Source organism: Blastomyces gilchristii, assembly GCF_000003855.2.
Source record: "Blastomyces gilchristii SLH14081 genomic scaffold supercont1.2, whole genome shotgun sequence".
Classification (NCBI taxonomy): Eukaryota; Fungi; Ascomycota; class Eurotiomycetes; order Onygenales; family Ajellomycetaceae; genus Blastomyces; species Blastomyces gilchristii.
Genome location: NW_003101681.1, coordinates 1,721,190 through 1,744,600, shown reverse-complemented (window position 1 = coordinate 1,744,600; position 23,411 = coordinate 1,721,190). Strand labels below are relative to the sequence as shown.

At 36.9% G+C, this 23,411-nt stretch overlaps 4 protein-coding genes across 4 annotated transcripts; 2 read left to right on the top strand and 2 right to left on the bottom strand.

The window, feature by feature from the left end:
• Positions 1–136: 136 nt before the first annotated feature.
• On the top strand, positions 137–3,554 carry BDBG_01088 (nucleoside diphosphatase). The gene is made up of 4 exons (XM_031720179.1): positions 137–666; positions 761–795; positions 852–978; positions 1,051–3,554. Exons 1-4 carry the CDS (start codon positions 657–659, stop codon positions 3,171–3,173), a joined length of 2,295 nt encoding a protein of 764 aa, XP_031576237.1. The 5' UTR covers positions 137–656; the 3' UTR covers positions 3,174–3,554.
• A 595-nt stretch (positions 3,555–4,149) lies between these two features.
• On the top strand, positions 4,150–7,079 carry BDBG_01087 (U2 small nuclear ribonucleoprotein A'). The gene is made up of 4 exons (XM_002628133.2): positions 4,150–4,423; positions 4,537–4,577; positions 4,704–4,964; positions 5,137–7,079. The coding sequence occupies exons 1-4, from the start codon at positions 4,345–4,347 to the stop codon at positions 5,545–5,547; spliced, it is 792 nt and encodes a 263-aa protein (XP_002628179.1). The 5' UTR covers positions 4,150–4,344; the 3' UTR covers positions 5,548–7,079.
• Positions 6,154–6,891, bottom strand: BDBG_01086 (uncharacterized protein; the record flags this gene model as incomplete). Its single annotated transcript, XM_002628132.1, has 2 exons — positions 6,154–6,217; positions 6,323–6,891. The coding sequence occupies 2 exons, from the start codon at positions 6,889–6,891 to the stop codon at positions 6,154–6,156; spliced, it is 633 nt and encodes a 210-aa protein (XP_002628178.1).
• A 714-nt stretch (positions 7,080–7,793) lies between the features above and the next one.
• Positions 7,794–11,812, bottom strand: BDBG_01085 (C6 zinc finger domain-containing protein). The gene is made up of 5 exons (XM_002628131.2): positions 11,460–11,812; positions 10,001–11,320; positions 9,223–9,929; positions 8,968–9,132; positions 7,794–8,879 (listed from the first exon to the last, which is right to left on the bottom strand). The coding sequence occupies exons 2-5, from the start codon at positions 10,904–10,906 to the stop codon at positions 8,369–8,371; spliced, it is 2,289 nt and encodes a 762-aa protein (XP_002628177.1). The 5' UTR covers positions 10,907–11,320; positions 11,460–11,812; the 3' UTR covers positions 7,794–8,368.
• Positions 11,813–23,411: the final 11,599 nt, after the last annotated feature.

Below are 23,411 nucleotides of genomic sequence, written 5' to 3'. Positions count from 1 at the left end.
CAGTTTAGCGGAAGGGAAGGGTTCAACCAAAAACAGTAACTGACGAAGAAGAACTCAATCCATAATAGGCATGGCTCGGTAACTGTATTTCTACTGAATTAGCCTACCTTACCTACGGGGGATGCTGCATACCGTACGGAGTATTGCGTACTGGTAAGAAACATGGGGACGGCAGATATTTCTTGGCTTTTGTTTTTAACTTTTTCCCTTTTGGGTATTATTCTCTTCGGCCACCCACCCACCACCTAGGCACTCTTAATCATAATCCTCAGCCTCATCTGGTGGCTATTTTGGTTATCCTTTTTGATCCTCTCCTTTCATCCGTCTCTTCATCTCCATTTTTCATCTTCTTGCCCTTCTACTACTACGCTTGTTAATATCCAGCTGCATTGGCTAGTTTAACCGTCGAATTATCCCTCCGGCCGCCACTTCATTTCATTCATCCCTCCGTTCCGAAACTTTGCGAACAGCGCAACGCGTATTATTTCAATAATAATAAAAAAGAGGGAAATGCAACAACCCTTCTTCTTCCTCTCCTCCGCCTAGTCTGTAATCTTACTGCGACTCTTTGGAGCGATGCATTCGAGATAGACCAGAAAAAAGGGATAATAAAGGATTAGACTACTAGATTTATACGGGAAGAAGGAAGTTTCCAGATGGGGATATGTATGGACGCACCCTCGCCTCTCTTTGCCTCGAAAGGCCGAGTCTATATTCCTGTACGGCAATGCATTTAGCTAACAACGATATCTTTGTATAGGGAGATATGCCGTCGTCTTGGATGCTGGTTCATCTGTGAGTTGCTTGCGTATAATATCCACTCTCCATTTTACTAACTCGTAAAATTTCAGGGGACTCGCGCACATGTCTACAGATGGCCCGATAGCGTCAGCGCACGAAAGTCGGCGTCCTCGAAACAGCTGGCGTCGCTGCCCGAACTCCTCACTAAGGATAAATGGACCAAGAAGATACATCCTGGTACGCAGCGGATTCTGAAAGTCGAGTCAATTCGCCGCTCAGGAACAACAGCTAACTGAAACTAATTAACAGGCATTTCAACATTCTCCAATAAACCCGAAACCGTCGGCCTCGAACACCTCAGGCCCCTCCTCGACCATGTCCAAGAAGTTATCCCCGAAGAAGAGATATCCGATACCCCAATCTTCCTCCTCGCAACCGCTGGCATGCGTCTACTTCCAAGCCAGAAGCAAAGAGCCATTCTCGATAATGTATGCGCCTATATCCGCAGTAGTACCGATTTCCTGATCCCCGATTGTAGGCAACATGTACAAGTTATCGAAGGCGACACAGAGGGGCTTTATGGGTGGATTGCAACAAACTATTTAATGGGTGGCTTTAACGATCGCCAGTCTCACAATCATGGAAAGGGCCATCATACGTACGGGTTTTTGGATATGGGTGGAGCCTCGGCGCAGATCGCGTTTGCCCCAAATGCGACGGAGGCGGAGAAGCATGCGAACGACCTAACGCTACTGCGCCTGCGGACCCTCAACGGCTTGCCTATGGAATACAAGGTGTTTGTCACGTCGTGGTTAGGCTTTGGTGCACGTGAAGCTAGGAGTCGATATGTGAAGGCGCTGTTGGAATCAACTGCCAATGACAAGAACAGAGCTCGACCGGATCCTTGTTTGCATTCCGGCCTCCGAACGACCCATGACGGAACCATTCTACCTCCCACCGGTCCCGTGTCCGGCATGGAGCCGTATCTTGTTGGAACGGGTAAATTCGAAGAGTGCTATCGTAATACATACCCGTTGCTAGAGAAGGATGCGCCCTGCCCCGATGAGCCGTGTCTTCTACATGGCGTCCACGTACCCGCAATTGATTTCGACGTCAACCATTTCATCGGCGTAAGTGAATACTGGCATACGACACATGAGATTTTCGAAATGGGCCATAAGGATAAATCGTACGACTTCACCACGTACCTCCAGCGCGTCCAAGAATTCTGCTCACAGCCGTGGGAGGCTATTGAGCAAGGCGTTAAGAGCAAGCAGTGGGGGAAAAAGGTCGATCAGGAAACCGCCTTTGCGGTTTGTTTCAAAGCTTCATGGCTAATAAGTATTTTACATGATGGGATCGGCATTCCCCGCGTTGACATTGAATCAGGAGGACACAATAGTACAGTGGAGTCGAACGTAAAGGGCTACCTAGACGCCTTCCAGGCTGTAAACAAGATCGACTCGACTGAAGTGAGCTGGACGCTCGGGAAAGCCGTGCTATACGCTTCGTCACAGGTGCCACCACTTCCCAACGGCCTCCCTGTGGGCTTCGGAAGCAACCCCCCAGCTGGAAGCAAGAATCGCATCCCAGACGATTTCCAGCGACCGGGAGCTCCATACCTTCTGCCTAGTCCGCCGTCACCATCCCCAACTCACAATGAGACTGCCTCCCAGCCGCATGCGTCTAGTGTCGCATCACCGCACTGGCACGACACGCTTTTTACTGGCCATTCTCCGCGGCGGGTCCCAGGTCTTTTCCTCTTCTTAATAATAGTTGTTATAGCAATCTTTTTCCTCTGCGGCCGCGAGCGCCGAACACGACTCTACCGAAAATATATCCGGCGAACAAGTCACGGTTCCTATCATCATCAGAATAACAATTACTACCGACGAGGCAACGGCTTCTCGTCTAAGATCTTCAATACGCTTCCCCGCATCTTCTCGTCCCCGTCCCTAAAACGCACCAATTCCTTCTCCGCCTCCTACGACGACCTTCTCGAAGCCGGCGCGCGCGATTTCGAGCCTAGCCCTAGCTCCTCTCCTACAGACGATGAGACCATGTCCATGTCCATGTCCATCCCTCCAATAATCCCCAACACCCCCTTCACCCCAACGTTCACAAACACCTACAACGACGATAATAATACAAACAACATCCTCGTCCGGACGAAATCGACTAATAGCATGTATCACCACCATCACCACCATAACAACAATCACAACGACCCCGGCACAACCAGCGGCATGGGCATCTCTCTCGGTAGTCCCCCGGGCCTCGATGCTACTACTACCATCAGTGCGCTAGGTAACATGGATCGTCATGGGTTAGCGGTGCGGACGGAGGGTCGAGATCGTCTCGCACCGTTGGCACTGGGGCCGACGACCAATGGCCGCCGGTCGAGGGCAACGAGTCCCGTGCGACATCATTAAAGGGGTAGATTGTTTTTTCGGATGATGATGATGATGATGACAATTGATGATTTGCGTTTATTTACTTTCTTTTTTTCGAGAGAAACCTCGGTTTCATGCTGCATTTGCTTCTCGTCTTTTCTTGAGCATTGTTTTAATACTCATAGTGACACCGCGTTCCGTTGTGGGTTTTTTTGTCACTTCTATTCTTTTCTCTTTTTTTTTCTTCCGCTTTAGAAGCTGTGTTATTTTGGTGTGACCAACCTTTTGGAGGAGAGGTCCCGTTATCCTTTTTTTCCCTCTGATTCGCTTCCTAAAATCACTGTAATACACATGTGCGACGTTGATTGTTGGGATTATAACACGGTCCCACCATCCTCATTTGCTTTGTACCTTTTTTTTTTTTTTTTTTTTTTTTTTTTTTGGAGCGTGCATGTCCGGTTTTCCTAGCCACAGGTTTTTTTGACGGACGTGAATTTCGCATGTAACTATATATTTTCAGCAGGTGTTGTGTTACCTGTAGGCTCAGGGGCTACTGATCCGGACTGGACTTGATAGGAGTTAAATCCTCCGCTCACCCATCCAGTCAATCCGTCTTTGTCTTTTTCCTTTCCAAAGGCCCCTTCTTGAATTTCTTTTTCTTATTTATTCAAAACTCCACGTGTATACGTACACTGTTAGTTTTTTAGCCCATTCTTAGCCCTTGTATTCATATAATATACATACATTCCTAAAATTTTCTTCCGCTTCTTCTAATCTGTATTATTGCGAACTCCCCGTCAATTGAACTTGGGACTTGAGCATATATGGGACGAATACGCCTGGGAAGAACTCACAACTGTTGTAATTAGTAGACCTATCTCTAAATGGAATGTATTACAGTAACATCTCCATCTCCAAAATATCCAGGCGTATGGGTCCAAAAAGGATATACATCACGTGATATGGATAGCACAAGCTCGGGGCCAGCCCCAAATTTCTAAAGGGAAATTTTGAACTTCTCGCGCCAGCTCTTCAGCATTAACTCCTCCAATTCAACCAAGACAGACCATTCTCAAACGATCGCAAACCTCCAACACCCACCCAATCCCCCTTCTGATAATCACACCTAGGGAAATACCGTCGCCTTACTCCCCCCCTCTTCTCCCCGAAAGCAGTTTTCAAATAAATATCCTATCTTATATTTCCAACAATGCGACTCACAGTAGAGTTGATCCAGAACTCCCTCTCCTACCTCAACCCTCTCAAAGAGCGAGAGCTCGATCTTCGAGGTGCGTATTGAAAAGAACAGATACTACTACTGCTGCACGTGTCACACACTTGGTAATGAGCTCAATTGATATCGTATTTGCTTCCTTTCTTCGGGATGGGGTGTATATATTAGGCCATAAAATTCCCGCTATTGAGAACATGGGTGCTGCGAAGGTAAGTGAGGTCAATCATGTCTACGGATGCGTAACAACGAACCCATGATGTTTCCCTCGATTGTTCAGTTCTTTTCTCTTCTGCATTCCGTCAAAAGTTGCATTTCCAATCTAATCTAAGGCGCAGGACCATGACGCCATCGATTTCACCGACAACGATATCTCCTCGATCTCCAATTTCCCTTTCTCCCCGCGCCTCCGAACCTTGCTTCTCGCCCGCAATCGTGTCTCGCAAATCCACCCGTCAATAGCATCGTCGATCCCAAATCTAACCACTCTAATCCTTACTGCGAATAACATCGCAGAGCTTGCGGATCTGGAGCCATTAAAGGTTTTAACGAAATTGACACATGTATCATTGTTGGAGAATCCTGTGACGAGGAAGGAGGTTAGTTGCCTTCTATACAATACCCTCTTATCTTGGTTGTGGTTGGTGGAAGGGAAAGAGATTCGTGTTGCTCCTGAGTCTTTGTTTCAGAGAGTCCTTGTATATGCCTGAATTCTGTTTATTATATTTAGCTAATATCCACATCTTAAATTCCCGCGAGGAAAATATATAGCACTACCGCCTCTGGGTAATCTTCTTATTACCCACAGTACGCTTCCTCGATTACCAAAGAGTCAAGGACGTAGAACGACACCGCGCCGCTGAGCTTTTCGGCACCCCTTCAAACCCCACGCCACTCACCTCCAAGATCATGGGCATAAAATCCCGCACTTTTGACGTCTCAGCATCTACGTTCGGAACCACGACACGTGACGCATCGTCACAACAAGCCGGTGAAAGGCCAATTCGTGTTAAACTCACGGAGAAGGAACGGAAACGAGTGGAGAAAATGATCCGGGAAGCGAAGAGTTTACAGGAAATCACGAAATTGGAACGAGAGTTGAATGAGGGGAGGATACCCGGGGGTGCGCTGGGAGATGGCGATGACCAAGAAAAGGATAATGACACTGAGATGCAAATGTAATTTGTGGGACGACAGTTTTTAATGATACAACAAAATTTGACAACTGTGGGGTTTTCCCTGTTTCAACAAGTCTTCATTTTTCATTCCCCCCCACCCCCTCCTGTTCCAAAAGGAAGAATACAAAATATACTGAGCGTTTACGGAAAGATTAGGGGCTACGGCTTGCTTCAAGGTTGTCATCTCATCTGCATGCTACACAACGCTTTCCTTCTATAGTCTCAATATCTTCGTTCTTATCAAATCGATAAAGACAAGGGATATCATTTCTTACTTCTGGGATTGGGCGTGAGGTAGTGAGGCATTGTTTCATTATTTTGCTATTTACATCTTTTTTTCTATGGTTGCTCTTCTTTCGTGGTAACTTTCTCCAGGCCTCGACCCTCCTCTATTTCGGCAAATATGATCAGAACTCACAGCATGAACCCCCGCCCACCCCCTCCAAAAGAAGAAAAAAAAAAAAAGAAAAAAAAGAAGGCTAAAAAATCACACCCATCAAACACAATATCAAGTATTTTCATATGATTTCCTCCAAAGAGGCGTGAAGGCCGCAGCCTAATATATCCCGAAGCAATCAACAAGCAAAACCAAGTCAACAAACCCACTCACTTACTCACTACTACCCTCCTCTGCTGTCCCACATTCTATCCTCATCATTCCCATCCCCACCATCCTATACAAGCTTTGCTCCCACCCTCAGAATATGCATCCGTTACTCCTTGCCACCCTGTCAACCACCAAATTTCCCCTCCCTTCCCCCCTCCCAACCCTAACATACCAGCACATCATCCCCAGATGCTGAGCCTCCATCTCAATATCCTCGACGGGGCGGACAAGCTGTATAAACCCGCTCTGGTCTAGTTCATACAGCGCCTCCTTCAGCCACACGCGGCACGAGATCTCCTCGCCAAAGCGCTGGGAATAGGGGACGATAGGGATCGTGGGCAGGAGGGCATGGAAGTCCAGCTGGAGCAGCGGTTCTATGTTGGAGATTTTCAGGGCGCAGAGCGGGTTGTGTCTGTGTGTGAAGGAGGTTAGGAGGGTGGTTTTGTAGGCCCAGAGCTTGTCATTGGAAGGGTTTGGGTTTGTGAGTTCGAAGAGGGTGCCGGTGGGGTTTGTTGTTGGTGGTTCTCCTGCGTTGGCTTCTTGTGGACCTTCTATTGTAATTGTAGTGGTAGCTGTGCCTGTTGTTGACGGTGTCGTTTCTGCTGTTTCTGCGGTTGTTGCCGTCTGATAGCCAGCGGTGAGGAATAAGCCCCAGTGAAATCGGTACGTTTCGCCGCGGCCGAAGAGGAGGATGTAGAGGGAGTATGGTTCTAGAATGAGCGGGTCGGCGGGAGTGGTCATTCTCTTTTCTCCCCCCGTTATTTTTAAATTCCCTTTTTCGGTTCCCTCTTGTGGTTATCTTCTTTTTTCGGATGGTTATAGATGTGAAAAGAATAAATTTTATTTAAAACCAAATGGCAATGAACGAAACGAAATGAACCAATGAATTGAATGAATTTGCTTTCCCTCTTATGGATTCAGACTCGTCCAACGTTGTTTTTTTTTTATAAAAAAAAGAAAAATAATAATAATAGAAAGAAAGAGAAAAAGAAAAAGCTATTCTTTGAAGCAAGAGAGAGAAAAAAGAAATTGGGGGAATTTGAGGATTTTGGGGCGGTCGTGCCGGAGATATTCAATAGTTCATCGACAACGGGTCCTTTGGAAAGATGAAGGGGAGAGGTTTACATCCATATTTCGATTTTTAATTTGTCCTTCTTTCCTGGGTTCTTCCGATTCATCATACACAAGAGGTACGGCGGGGGAAGATGTGATGCGGTAGGGGAGAGGAGAGGGGGAGGGGAGGAGAGGAGGGAGAGAGAGAGAGAGAGACAGAGCCGGATTCTTCCTCGCGCAAATGCCCAACGTCCAACATAGCGGGGTAACTTAACCCTCACGAGGTTTGGCGAAGAGAAATAGGCGCCCTTTTTATTCTTTATTAGGGGGGAAAAAGCGCCAATCGTAGATCGTTCGTCCCACAATTTGCGGCGGCTAACTCGCTACTCGGGAAAAATGAAAAGCAGTAATTTCTATACGTTTGGACATCAAGGTAATGGATACTTTGCTATTCTTAGAGGGCTTGGGAGGCAAAGGAAACGAACTAATGTCCAATCAGTCATCAAATCAAAGGATGCAAAGAGCAGGGAAGGTGTTTATGCATATATGTCTGCATGAAGTTATGCAATAATATTCATAGTTAGTGAACAATTTTATTTTGGGAATGGAGGGCGATGGCTGAGGGACATTGGTATCTGCTAAGATTGCTAAGTGTTTTAGTACAAATGCTATATCTAAATGACACAAGAAAACGTACAAACGTATGATATGATGATGATATGGCATGTGAAATATCCAAGATCGTGTACACTTTGATACTATATGAAGATTTGAAGAAATGAGAAAAGTTAACTTGGAATATGATAGAGAAGAGCGTGTGTAAGCTGTATATACATTATACCATCCAAAAAGCAAATCTCTCTTTAATAATAAGAATGGTGAAATACTGATAATACACAATCAAATGAACACTTCCAAATCCCCACATGGAGAAAACGGAATCATTCGCCGATTCTGAACAAAAAATAAAGGTAAGAGAACGTAAAAGAAAAACAAATCAATTGGTATTTGGTATCTCAAATCCACATTTTTTGCACGAAACCCCAATGATAATAGCCGTAAATAATAGTAATCACAGAAAATGCCAAAAGAATATCACGATGGGCAAAAGAAGCCAAAATGGAAACAATAAAAATATTATATATATCATATATATATATATATATCAGTAAGATTCGTAATGCTGATAACCCCCCAGATGATTGTGATCATGGGGCGCAACGTAGTGGGCCTGGTACGGATGGTTCTCGTATGAAAAATCCGCAGTAGCCATAAGAGGGTTCACGATGCCCTGTGGCATCCGTTGGCGGGGCGGAGTGGTAGTTGGACCGCGCCCTCCACTTGCGTTGGGATTATGCGGGCCGGATTTCAGAAGTGATGACGAGAGTAATGATGGCGCGGACGAGCCTGGTGCTGTGGAAGCGGAAGCTTGCAGCTGTCGCGGGGAGGAGTTATTATGATTATTATTATGATTGTTGGCGTTGTTGTTATTGTTATTATTGTTATTATGACTCCATCCCCACTTCTCCATAAGTTCAGTGCGCAAGAAGGCCACCTGCCAACCCGTCTCTTTGATGATTTTGTCGATGATTTGTAGGACTTCTTCCTGTGCTTGTCGGTTTGTCAAGCATTCTGCGGCAATGGCAAGGCAGCGGAGGGAAACGCTGGCGACGCCTCTGTTATTGTTTTGAAGTAAGTGGACTGTTGTCGTAGATATATATATATTGGATCGATTAAAGTAAAGAATCCGAAGTGTAAGCGTACCTGTCTTTCACATGCGCCACGATTCCGCAAATATCATGCGCGTGGCTCTGCTGCATCGCCATCATATTCTCGCTGTACTCGGATTCCGTGGGGTGGATTTTCGCAAGCAGACAGCAGGCTGTGTGGTAAAACAGCCGACCTACGACGGCAGTGCGTTTAATAAGCCTGGAAAGGGAGGGAATAGTCAGTATAAAAAGACGTAATTCAACAGAATTGGCTAATGCACGCGAGTCGTAGACGGTTTTATAAACTAACCAAACCTCCGGGAACGACGACTTGGAGCTTGTCTGCCAAGGCTGTAAGTAACCAAGCGGCATCATTGAGCGCGGTACGCATCTCGCCCACTCGTCACACCACCCCCTATACGTATTCCATTCCTGGATCCGCTGGTTCAGTCGCAAATCATGCGCGGCTCGATCTGGGTCCTGGAAATGCGGAATCGTTGATCTAAAATTGGCGATTTTCGCACATATGTACACCATCCGATGGGTCCACAGCTCTTCATCGCCCGTGATAGCATTCTGCGACGCGGTCATGTTCATATCTATATCCCAGGTATCCGGATCCCAGGCCATTCTCCAGTTGAAATGGAGACAGCTCAATAACTCCATGCCAACATTAAGCCAGAAGCAAGCGCTTCCTATCCCAACACTTTTGGCATCCCAGCGGCACTCCTTAATGAGGGCCCGGGCGCCCGCGATATGGTTCATCCGCTGCATCGCCTTTTCACACATTATTTCGTAAACGTTAAGAATTACCGCTGTCGTGGCACATAAGACTGTATCGCGATTGGGGTTTTGCAAACAGGTAAGGAGATCACGCGTAGAAGTGTTGTAATAATACAGAGCCTTGTCTTCGCCGTATGATGGATTAACCAAAAACAGGTGCCGTGCGCCGCATGCCATAAACGCATTCAAAAGCATAGGTTCGTTAAGAGCATGGTATGGTAGGATATGAGAAAACTAGGTAGATATATTAGCGACGTCTTAATCAGCGTTGTGGAGGCGAATGACAGGGAGGGGGAGATGTTTACATGTTTTTTCGAGTCCATCGAGTCCATCCATAGCCCAACTTCCTCTACGAAAACTTGCATGAGTAGAACTTCCTCTGCACTCTCCAGACAGTGTTTGACATTTCCGGGAGGTCCTAGATTAGATTTCAGAGAATTGAATGGAGAATGTGTTAGAGGGTGGTTAGAAAATGTTGGGTTAGAGTGGTGGTCTGTTTGAGGGGTATGTTGGAAAATGGGCTCAGTCATTTCCGGTTGTTGCGACTCGGGATAGTTAGGAAGCAGAGGAGCAGCATGCGAAAGGCTCTGATGCGAAAGGGATGGTGCTCCCATGATATCAGGGAAATTGTAGGCGGACGGGTGAGGCACTGGTTTTCGAGAGGCAGAGGGGCCATCTTTCCTTAGGCGGGGATACCGCTCAAAACCCCCCCGATATTCCGAAGCAATCTCACGAGATTCGTCGTGAAAGTTAACCTGCCAGTCATGCGTGAATGGCGCTGCAAATGGTGGTGCTGCGACATGAGTGTCAATAAAGTTCAGTCGCACGCCACGCTTACACTGTCGGTCCGACTTTTGGCAGTTTTGACATCGAGGAAGCGTCTCATCGCATTTGAGATGTCGTTCTCTACACGTCAGACATCCCGTCCGTACACGTTTGGGTTTTTGCGTATTCATCTGGCCTGAGGCATTCGCAGCCCTTGTCGCAGCGTTACCCGGACCAGAACTCGTGCTGTCTCCACCGCAGACATTCTTCGGTTTTTGTTGCCGCGGTTGGGTATTGAAATTCGTAGCTGCTTTCGCAGCTATCCGGTAAGTGTCGCCATTTACAGGATAATCCCCCTCAGCCGCTGTAGCGGCAGGCGCAGCCAAGTTCAGAGGAATTTCGAATTCTGGTTGCGCGAGGACGTTTCCATCAACTGTTGATGCCATCGGATTGGTATATAACCAGACAATGAATCTGAATATTCCCAGGAAATGGTATCCGTTATAGTGCCTGGAGCGCGGCCGGGCGCTCTAAAACCCGTGCCTTTTCAAGACCTCATGTGGGCACTGTATCGGGGCAACTGAATATACCAGCAATAGGGGAGTGAGTATTGGCGGGTCCTGTTTTCTACAGCACTTAGGAATAGCAGGAATGGTCGAACGGGGAGGCGGCGTCGAGGTTTATCAGCCTTAAAAACTATCGATCCTCGTTAATGAGTCGTTATAGGAATTGCAACCGGGAAGGTGAGGTTAGGGCGGAGCGGAGAAGGTGCCGGCCCGCGGGACAGTCGCGAGAATGAGCGTAGGGGGGTTAGATCGAGAGAAGGCGAGGAATTGCAGCAATTATGTACCAATATTTACCTATCAAATGAATATCTGTTAGCACCTATGAGAGGTTTAGAAATATAAAAAACAAGGTGAAGTCATCAGCACCGGCACCGAGGTTCGGCGGATCGGAGCAATCGGGTTCGTTGTACGTGGAAGAAAAGTAATTACTCGCCTAGATGGTAGGATAGCTGCTGCGGAGATGATACATGGAGCTATACATCAGAAGCTCATATATTCTGTAGGTTTGCGATTGTTGTTGTTTGGCCGGTCGGCTTGTTCGTTGTTGTAGGGGCTTAAATAAACGATAAACGGTGGGAGGTGGAGGGGTTGAGCGCTGTGATCGTCACCCGCCGCTGGGTTTGGGCGGAGCTGCAGGAACTGCAGGAACGAACGGAACAGCGATCTCTCCCTCCCCCCCTTGTCTGGCCGCGAGGCCACAATTAGTGCAATACCATTTTAGTGAAACAACTCAGCTGTTTAACTGCACGTGCCTTCCCTTAGTTACCCTCATCACTTCTGCGGCCGCCGCTGTGGCAACCTAGTTACCTAGATCACATGCCCCACTATTTTATCCATACCGGAAAAGCTAAGGGTTAACTATAACTATTACACGACCGGATTATGGTTGTTCCACCATTTCAATCAGCAACAACATTGTTATTAATATTATTATTATTCTGTTGGTGATTACTACACCTACTCTAGTCACGTGCCACCAAAACCCTATTTAGTGTAACTCGCGTAGATAGATTACATATAACATAATAATGTTATTCTTTAAAAGGTTATAAAGCTCTTATTAAGCTAATGAAAACTGCTGAAATAACATACTAACTATATCTTCATATATTATTACATGTGTCTAAATATCTTTTATAATTAATTAAACTTATAATGAATCTAAGATCAGATGAAAAGTCTGACTTAATAAAAGAATATATATCTTTAAGATGAAGAAATGAGAAAATATCAGAGTAGTAAATATAAGATTATAAATTACTATTAATATTAATAATAAATCAGAAGATAGCTCTTAGAGTATTTAAATTAGATAAAATTATTATAAAAAAACAGTCTGATAAGTTTAATAATAAATATAAAGACTTAGTTAAAGATATCTGTAAGATATTAAATAATATAAGAGACTTAAGTAACTGAAATAATAATAGCTTAGTAAGTAAGAAAACTTATATAAGACTAGAAATTACAAGATATCAGTATAAGATTAAGTGAATAAAGATCAGTAGAAATAACTCTATAGATAATAAAATAAAAGCAGATTTAATAGAATATCTTTAATAGAAAAAGAAGATATCTATTATAATAAAAGTTTTCAAAGAATTTAGAAGCTAAGTAAGACTTATTAAAACATTAATAGTTCTTACTAAATTTATTAATTACTTAATATAAAAAGAGAAAATTCTCTTAACTGCAGAACAGTCTGAAACTAATAATATTTTTAAAGATAATAATTTTAATAAGAATACTACTATAAATATATAATATTTCTGAAAAGAATATAATTTTTAATTATATAATTATATATAATCTGTAATTATCTTACAGATTAAGACTTATTTCACTATACTTAAGAAGTTTAAATTATCAGCTTATACTTTATAAACTATTATAAAGAATAACTTTTCTAAGAGATCTGCTATATACAGAACTTATTTATTTAAAGAGCTTATTAAAATAATTTTTAAAAGTAAAGAATATAACAGAGCTTTTATTAAATAATAAATTATTATAAGAACTGACTATATATATCTAGAATATAAGATCTCAAATATTATATTTTTCAACAGACTGCTTATAGAAGTTAACAGAGATTAAGTCTTATTTATAAGAAATTGAATGAATTAAATTGACAAGAATAATATTCAACTCTTAGAGAATGATTTTATAAGTTTATACTGTGATATTCTTTTACAGCTCTCTGCTATTATAACGGGCTGCGTCTGATCAATTATATAGACTATTCTGTTATACTTCATAGATTTCTGCTAAAAGCTCTGATTCTTGATCACTGATTCTTAGCTGAAAACCTACAGAATTTCTATTCTTTCACTCTGAAGCTTCATCATATACACATATAAATATTTACTTCAATTGCTGATTTCTGCACTTTCTCTTTCTTTTCCTTTTCTAATGTTTTTCACTTTGTTATATAAGACTTATATATTATACTGATCTATTCAGTATAGACTTCTTATACTTAAAAAACATTCATCATCTTCTTATTAGAAATAATTACTTATTAAAAAGATATTCAAACACATAACAATATATAAGAAATAGAAAAATAATCAATCAGTTAAGCAGATACTGAGTTCACAGATAAAAGCTTACTCATCAGTCACTCTGACTCTGTAATAAAATCTTATAAAGAGAATATCAGTGAAAGATCTGAGAGTTCTAATACTCTAGATATATAAGATATTTATACAATTATACTTCTTTAGATTTCACAGATATTATATATTCAATAAACAACATGTCTACTGATAATATAAGAGAACTCTTAAATATAAGTATAGATGCAGTGTTACAATAACTCTGAGTAATATTGAAATTATAACAGTAATAGATAGCTGATATACATGTGACTTAACAACAATATTAATATAAGAAAATTTAATAATTATCTTAACTAAAAACCTCTGTATAAGTAATTTCAATATTAATTAAATCAGATATAAATATATAAGTACTGAAGAAATATTTAAATACTTCTATATATTTTAATACTTCTGATCTCACTCTCTATTCATTATAAAGATTAGAAATACTTATGAAACTAAGTGTAGATAAAGATATCATTAATTCATTAACTAATTAAGATTAGTATATCAATAATCAATCAAAGAATTGTGTAAGACAGAAGTTTTATTCATGAATAAAAGCATGTGAATCAGTATTACATATATCTGATAATATTATCAATCATCTTAATATTCTGTTCTGAGACACTGCTATATAACAGAAGATATTAGATTGATTATAAAGTACTTAATAAAGAAATACTTCTCTTACAACATTTATTCCTGATTTCAATATCAAGATTCTAGAAGCAGATGATCAATCTTGAGAGAATAGAATGAAGATTAACATACTTAAGAAAACACTAACTTTTGAACTTCTACAGACTCTTATAAGTATAGATAAAGATCAGACTTATGAAGATTTCTGTATACAACTCTGAACATTAAATAACTATCTCATCAAGCTTAAGAGTATACAGAACAGCAGTAAAAGATATTATATCTCAGTCACTCATATATCTGCACTGAAGAATAACAATGCAGATGCTATGAATTAAGTGAACTCAAATATCTATATATAAACAAGAATTTTCACTGTTTAAACAGGCTTCTGAGTCTCTGAGATCACTCTCAAAGAAGTCACTAATTGATATTAATAAGAGATATATATCAATTGTAACTGATCAGAACATATCACTTTCAACTACTAATCAGCCTACATATCTTCTCACTTAAGAGAAAGATTAGTATCTTTTTATTCAAAGAATGAATCAGTGTCTATTCATATTAATCACATTGCATTGAAGAAAGATTCAGAAGACAACTATGAAGATATTTCAATGAAATAGAGAAAAGATTAACTTCTGTTCAAATTCACAAACAGAAGCTTAAAGAGGTTAGATAATAATAATTTAAAGAGAAAATAACAATGAATACAATTTTTATATCTACTGTGATTAATAATATGTATAATATAAAAGTCATGATAGACAGCAGTCTATGTTATTATATAATGATTAAATCTTCAGTTATAAGATATTATAATCTTCAGTATATCTTCTTATTAAAATCTCAACTTCTTACAGAATTTGATGATCTTAAAGATGTTTGCATTCATTATATAATAAAGCTAAACATAGATGTTAAGAGATATCAATATAAAGAAGTTATTATTATTATTATTATTATTCTTCAATTATAGATGTATGCAGTCAGAGACTATAACATCTACCTGAGAATCTTTAGTTCTCAGAGTTTTTTCTATATCTATAGAGTCAACTATTATATATTTATCAATTTCAAATATACAAAATCAGAAAATTTCAGCTCAGAATATAAAAACTGTTTATAAATTACAGTATTTCAACACCTTCTGATAGTTTGAAATCATTTGAAAATATTATGATGAAAGAAAAGAGAACATAGTCTTAAAGATAGACACATTAAATAGATAGAGAAAAGAACAGAAGAAAACAAGTACAGTAAAGAGAGCTACAGAACAAGATCTCTGCAGTTTACACCTTAAGCTATATACATATTTTAACACTCTATATAACTGATCACTGCCTCTGTTCTCTCAGGCCTGCTTCAGGAATTATCATTCTTCTTAAAGAGCTGCTGCTCAGCTAGCTTCTGTAACTAGCTTATTCATAAGTGAGATTCTCACTAAGAATAACATCAGAGCTACTCAATTCTAGTTAAGTCTCTAATCTTTCAGCTGTCAATCTTGGCATTTCAGCCTATCAATTGGCTGTCACAGTCTTGCTTACACTAACCACCTATTAAGGGTGCCTAGGCCTTGTCTCACCTAGGTTCTTGCTAGGCTCAGAGTGTTCTAATTGAATAGTTTTTAAATCTCATTCCCTGGAAGTGAGTGCCTAGAGTGAGAGGGATGAGGCCTGGCCAGTTAAGCTTGATAATGATTCACTATTCTGTGAACACTCTAGACCTCAATCACTCTAGTACTGATCTAACTTGAAGCATCTGAGAAGCTGTTAACTCTAAGATCAGTGAGAATTAGCACCTGGGGATCTCTGAGATGAACATCTTAAGCTTGATGATGATTTGCTATAGTGCATCTGAGGGCCTCTGATACTGTTTTATGACTTAACAGTGAAAGCTGTGGTTAAGATGGCTCTTGCAGGGTTCGAACCTGCCCTCTCTTGGCATTCATTCCCCGGAGGGAAGGCCGCTAATTGAGGCTCCATGATAGCGTAGTTAACCACTACGCCACCGGGTCAATATAAAGAAGTCTATGCATATGAAGTTAATAATCTTGATTATAATCTTATATTAGAACTTGTCTGACTATCTGAATAAGACATCTTATTGAATACTTAAAACAGAAGCTTAATATTTTCTAATAATAATAGAATTCATGAAGATAATATTTACAAGACTATAAATCTGACACAGATCTCTGTCAATGCTTATGAAATACTCTGAAAAAGAAGTTACTGACAGAATCACTGATAAGATCATTGATAGCAGAATCATGTAATAATCTACTCTATCAGTCTGACTAATATTAAAAAATCTCTAGAGAAGTTATCTTATATTATAATAATAGATTCTTATACAAAACTCTCTTAATAATATCATGAATATCTAGATGTCTTCTGATAAGATAATAATGTTACAAATCTATCTTTCTTACAAGATTCAGAAGTGAATCACAGTATCAAGTTAAAAAAGAAAATGATAAAGATCTTAAATTATTATGAGATTTTCTTTATAATATATTCTGAGATGAACTTCTTCTTCTTCAGAAGACACTTAATAATCTGTTGAATAAAGAATTTATATACATTAGTAACTTCTCTATCACAGCTTTTATTCTTTTTGCAAAGAAATCAGATGAAGAACTCTGATTCTGTGTAAACTATTAAGATCTGAATAGATTGATAAAGAAAGATCATTATTTCTTATCTCTCAGCAATGAAACTCTAGCATATATCAGATAAGTTTAATAATTTACAAAGCTAGATATTATCACTGCATTTCATAAGATTTGTATTATTAAAGAAGATGAATAGCTTACAGTATTCTGAACATATTATAGTCTCTTTGAATAAGTAGTCACATTCTTTGAACTGACTAATGCTCTCAGTACATTTCAGAAGTATATCAACTGAGCACTCTGAGATTTTCTTGATAAGTTTGTATCTATATATCTAGATGACATTCTCATCTTTATCAATGAATTCAGAAAGAAATATCAAGAATATATACAGAGAGTATTATAATAATTATAAGAAGCAGAACTATTAATAGATATTAATAAGTATAATTTCAAAGTTAAGAGTATAAAATACCTAGATTTTATCATAGAAGCTGATAAGAGAATTTGAATAAATTCTGAGAAGATCTTCATCATTCTCAAATGAAAAGCTTCATATACTGTGAAAGATGTACAAAGCTTTATCAGATTTACTAACTTCTATCAGTAATTTATACAAAACTTCTCAGATATTACAAGGTCACTTACAGAACTTATTAAGAAGAACTCAGTATTTTAGTAATCAGTGAATACTGAAGCTGTATTTATATAGATGAAGAAGATGTTCATTAATATCTCTCTACTAATAATATTTAATTCTGATTGTAAGATAGTTATTAAAGCTGATTTCTCTGACTATATCACAGAAGAAGCTATATTATAATATAATAATAAAGATGTCTTATAATTATGCATCTTCATGTCTAAGAAACTGAGTTCTGCTGAATGCAATTATGAGATCTATGATAAGAAGCTTCTTATAATTATACACTATCTAGAAGAATGAGACTCTGAACTCTGAAGTGTTTTCAAATTTAAGATAATCATAGATTATAAGAATCTCAAGTATTTCATAATTATCTGTAAGCTTACTGAATATCAGATACAATGATCTGAACTATTAAGCTGTTTTCATTTCACTATACACTATTACTCTGATAGTCAGAACTCAATAACAGACACTCTCTTATAATGAGAGTAAGATATATTATCTGATGTAATAGATACATATTGAATGAACTGAGAACATCAGCTCTTGAATCTGAAGATATTAGTTAACTATAATGACATCACTCATGATACTATATATACTTTATTAATCAGAATATCTTCTGAATCTACACTGAATAAATTGTGATATATAACAGCTCAAACTGATGAACTTCTTTAAGCACTCACTGAAGCAGTATATCAAGAAGTACTCTGATTCTCTTCAGAACTATATATAAGAACTGATATCTCAGAATGCTCAATTAATAATAATAACACTCTGTGATTTCATGAATAACACTGAGTCTCTCACTCTGAACTCTTATACATCTGAATAATATAAGAGATGCATGATTCTTTTATAATCAGTTATTCAGATTATAAATAACTGTATTAAATAATCTCTTAAGAGTTCTACTGATCTGAGATATTAAACAGCATCAGATATTTTATCTGAAACTGCAACTATTATTCTTTCATCATTATGTAAATGAACTGTAGAAAAGATCTGCTGAAATCACTCAATATCTCTAATAGAATCTGATAAGATATAATAATTGACTTCACTATTAATCTCTCTAAGAGTAAGAGTTATAGAAACATTCTGATCATTATGAATCAATTAAGTAAAGATATAATATTGAAATCTTGTAATAAGATGAATACTGAATAAGTCACTGAAGTCTTTCTACAGAGCTCATTCTATCAGATACATGAATTACTGAGATCTATATTATCAGATTAGAGCTGTCAATTTATAAGCACTCTCTGAATAAGAATCTGTCAAGTTCTCAAGATTATATACTATTTATTAACTGTCTATCACTCTGAGACTGATAATGCATCAGAATAGATAATTCAGACTATAAAGAATTATTTTCATAAGTTCTGCAACTACTTATAAGATGATTAACATGATCTTCTTTTATATATAGAGATTGCTATCAACAGCTGAGATGCTGTTTTAACAGATATAAGCTCATTCTTTCTTATATATAATTATCATATGAAAGTGTTGAATCTTCTAGAGATTATACAGTTTACACTGAAGTTCTGCAGTTTAATTCAGATTGCTGATAATATAGTAATAAAGCTTCAAGATATCTGTGACTGAGTAGAAGTCTTCATGATAAGTACTAAACAAGATCAAGAAGATTAAATCAATATCTGATAAGATTTCACAGAGCAGTATAAGATAGAAGATCTTATATAATTGAATTTTAGAAATATATAAATCACACACTCATCTTATACATTGAATTATTATCATGTGAAATACACAGTGATAGAAGTTCTAGACAGTCATAATTACTGTCTGAATACTCTGTCAGAAATTTATAATGTGTTTCACACAAGCTTGCTCTGCTGTGCTGTCACTGACTCATTCTCTTCTTAACTGACTTTCAACTGACAGCTGCCAGAAATCATAGAAGAAGATAATGAACTTGAGTGAGAGATTGAGAATATTCTTGATAAGAGATTCTGTGACTGCAGCTGATAATATCTGATAAAATAAGTCAGCTATAATTGCCTGACCTGAACTCTAAGTTTCATGTTATCTGAGACTGCGGCTCTTGACTGATGAGAATTACATACAATCAGAAAAGAGAGAAACTAATATAACAGACTGTCTCTGATCAATCATATAGACTATTCTGTTATACTTTATAGATTTCTACTGAAAGCTTCAATTCTCAGTCACTGATTCTCAGCTGAAAATCTACAGAATTTCTATTCTTTCACTCTGAAGCTTCACTGTGTACACATATAAATATTCACTTCAATCACTGATTCTCACACTTTCTCTTTCTTTTCCTTTTCTAATGTTTTTTACTTTGTTATATAAGATCTATATATTATACTGATCTATTCAGCGTAGGCCTCTTACAGCTATAAATGAAGTAAATACTAATGTATCTAGAAATTCTATTAATAATATACAAGATAAGAATAAGAAAGACAAGAATAAAGAGAAAGATAATAATAATAATAAGAACACTGAATTCAAATCTAAATGTAGAAATAATAACATGAGAATCTGCTATTATTATTAAAAGATTGATTATATTCAGACTGACTGTTAAAAGAAATATTCTGAGAAATATTCTTTAAATTCAAATTTCAATATAAATAGAAATAAGAATAAAGATAAGAATACAGAGAATACAGATACTACTTCTATTTATTTACAATATTATAAAGTAAGTATTTTATATCAAAGAAAAGATCTATATAAGTAATTAAATAGAAAAAGATATCTAAATTCTAGACTCTGAATCAGATACTTATATCACATCTTACAGAGATCTTGTTATAATAAAACCTTAGAAGATGAAAGTAATATTAAAAATAACAGATAAAATGATAGTTCTCACTGCAGCTATAGAAGATATGAAGATTTCAGTGAAAGAGATAAATATACTGTTAAATAATATCTGCTATATTCTGAAGTTAGAAGTGAATTTTATAAGTATAAATAAGCTTATACATCAGAGTTATATCTATAAGCAGTTAATATATAAGAATAATTATACTATATTGATTATATCTTCTGATCATATATTCTCATTTATAATAAGATTAAATGAGAATGATATCTATGAGATGAAAAGACTGATTATATACAGAGACTTAATTCAGTTTACTATACTTAATAATGATTTTGAATCTGTAAATATATTACAAGTGAAAGATAATATAATGTTGACACTATCTAATAGAAATAATACAAAGATTATAGAACTTATAATAATGTAATAATATTAAAAGCTAGAATATTTAAATTCTGTGAATATAGTAAAAATGATGATAGATTCACATCTAGAAATGAGAATTATTAGTCAATAAGCTTTATCATTCTGCAAAGTCTGTATTTAGATAAAAATAACATATTCAATCTTCATATCTATAACATAAGCTATTAAGCTGATAATGAGATTCTTCATCAATCTGACAGAGAGTGAAAAAACACTTTTCAACAGAAATGACATTTTCACTAGAGAAGATATAAGCTATTAATTGAATATAATAGATGATGTAATCTGATATAGATAAGTAATTCTTATAATAAGAAAGAGAAAATCTACTGCAAGATTAATGAACTTTATCACAGATATTGAGATAACTATAGAATATTAAGTTGAAACTCTACACTGAGATGATGAAGAAGAGTTTAAAAGTCAAGAACTTAAGACCTACTGTCAGAGTAAAGAAATAGTATATGAAATAACTACATCTGACACATCACAATCAAATAACTCAGTGAAACACATGAATTGAATAGTTATAGAAAAGATATGAAGTCTACTATTTAATAGTAAATTAAAAAGAGCACTTTGAGATGAAGTAATACAAGTCACAATTATAATAATTAACACCTTCTCAATATTAATAAAGATATTTAGATGTAAGAAAGAAATATCACTTACATCTTTTAAAGCTTGAACTAAGATGCAATCTTCTGTTCATTGAATACAGAGATGAGAGTACAAGATCTATAAGAAGAATTTAAAAGTGCTAAATAAGCTCACAGATAGAACTGACAGTAAGAAATAACAGCTAATTAAATATCAAGAATTATATTAATATTATGTGTGAGATTCTATTGCATAATGTCTTGAGATTGCACAAGATATTATATTTGATAAAGCTCTTGATATGAGTGCAAATACACCTGTAAATACAGTGAGAGAATTCAATAAATTATCTAATAAATTGAACATTTTAAATATTAGAGAGAGATAACAACACTGCCTTCTGAAAAGACTTATAAAGAATAAATCAGATGTTTTAAAGATGATTATTAATGAAAACTTACTGAATGTAATTAATTCAATCTATCTTCTAGATAATAAGAAATAGCTTGTTATGAATAAAGAGTTCAAAGACTCTGTTAATAAGAATAATTCTGTTTTAAGTATTCTGACAGACTGCTCAACTACACTGACAGAAGTCAAGAGAAGCTCAGACTGAGACTATTAACATAAGACAATGAAAAAGAAGATTAAAATATTTGAATAGAAGAAGACATATATTATTATTGAAAAGATCTCAGAAATGAATATTCTTATAGATAAATAAGTATATAATTAAGAATTCAATAATAAGAGAGAAATCATCTGCTTTAGAGCTTGCTAAGTGATTAGAGAGTTCTTATAACAGTAGAGTATTTATTATATAAGATTATATACTGCAGTAATATCAGAGTCTACATTACATAGTTTATTTACTATATCAACTGTTAAAGAATGAAAATCAATTACAATCAACTTCAAATATTCATATCTTAATGAATATTTATTTAAAACTATTCTAAACAACAGAATGATTATTATTATTATTATTATTCTTCAATTATAGATGTATGCAGTCAGAGACTATAACATCTATCTGAGAACCTTTAGTTCTCAGGGTTTTTCCTATATCTATAGAGTCAACTATTATACATTTATTAATTTCAGATATGCAAAATCAGAAAATTTCAGCTCAGAATACAAAAACTGTTTACAAATTGCAGTATTTCAACATCTTCTGATACTTTGAAATCATTTGAAAATATCATAACAAAGGAAAAAAGAACATAGTCTTAAAGATAGACACATTAAATAGATAGATAGAAAAGAACAGAAAGAAACAAGTACAGTAAAGAGAGACTATAATAAAATAAAATTATTAAAAAATAGTGTATAGCTGTTTTAACAGACTATATCTAATTAATTTCCGTCTCTTCATATTCAGATACTTCTGAATTCACTCATTTTCTTGTAGCTGCTTGAGTTTCTGATAGAAAGTCTATTAAGTATTTAATTCCTGTCTCAGTTGAGAATAAGAACCTTATATTTAATTGATTTAAATCATACTTCTTCTTTAATCTGACTCTGATATTATTGTATAATGCACAATGTATTACAATATACTCAGGATTCTCATTTGTATTGCAGAATGAGCACTCTGTTGAATCAAATCTATCATCAAATCTTTGTATATAGGATTTGAAATAATCATGTTCTAGTTTTAGCTGAATTATGAATGAGAATATTTTCTTTTTGCATTTACTTGAACAAGATTTCCACTTTGATTTTGTCTCAAATCTTGAATAATGTATGCTCTTCTTTTATTTCTGCCAGCTTTCATTTCACTTGTTTAAACAAGATTCTTTTATCTTTCTCTTTATGAAAGACCAGGACACTGTTTTTTGAATAGATCTGCTTAATTCTGAACTCTTTTTTGCAGCTGAATCAGTCAATTCATTGCCATGAATATTCATATGAGCAGGAACTCAATGCAGATGAATTATCAGTTTAGATGTTCTTCTCTTTTGAATTTTCAAAACAGAGTTTAAAATCAGATCAAGATTCATTTGATCATTATA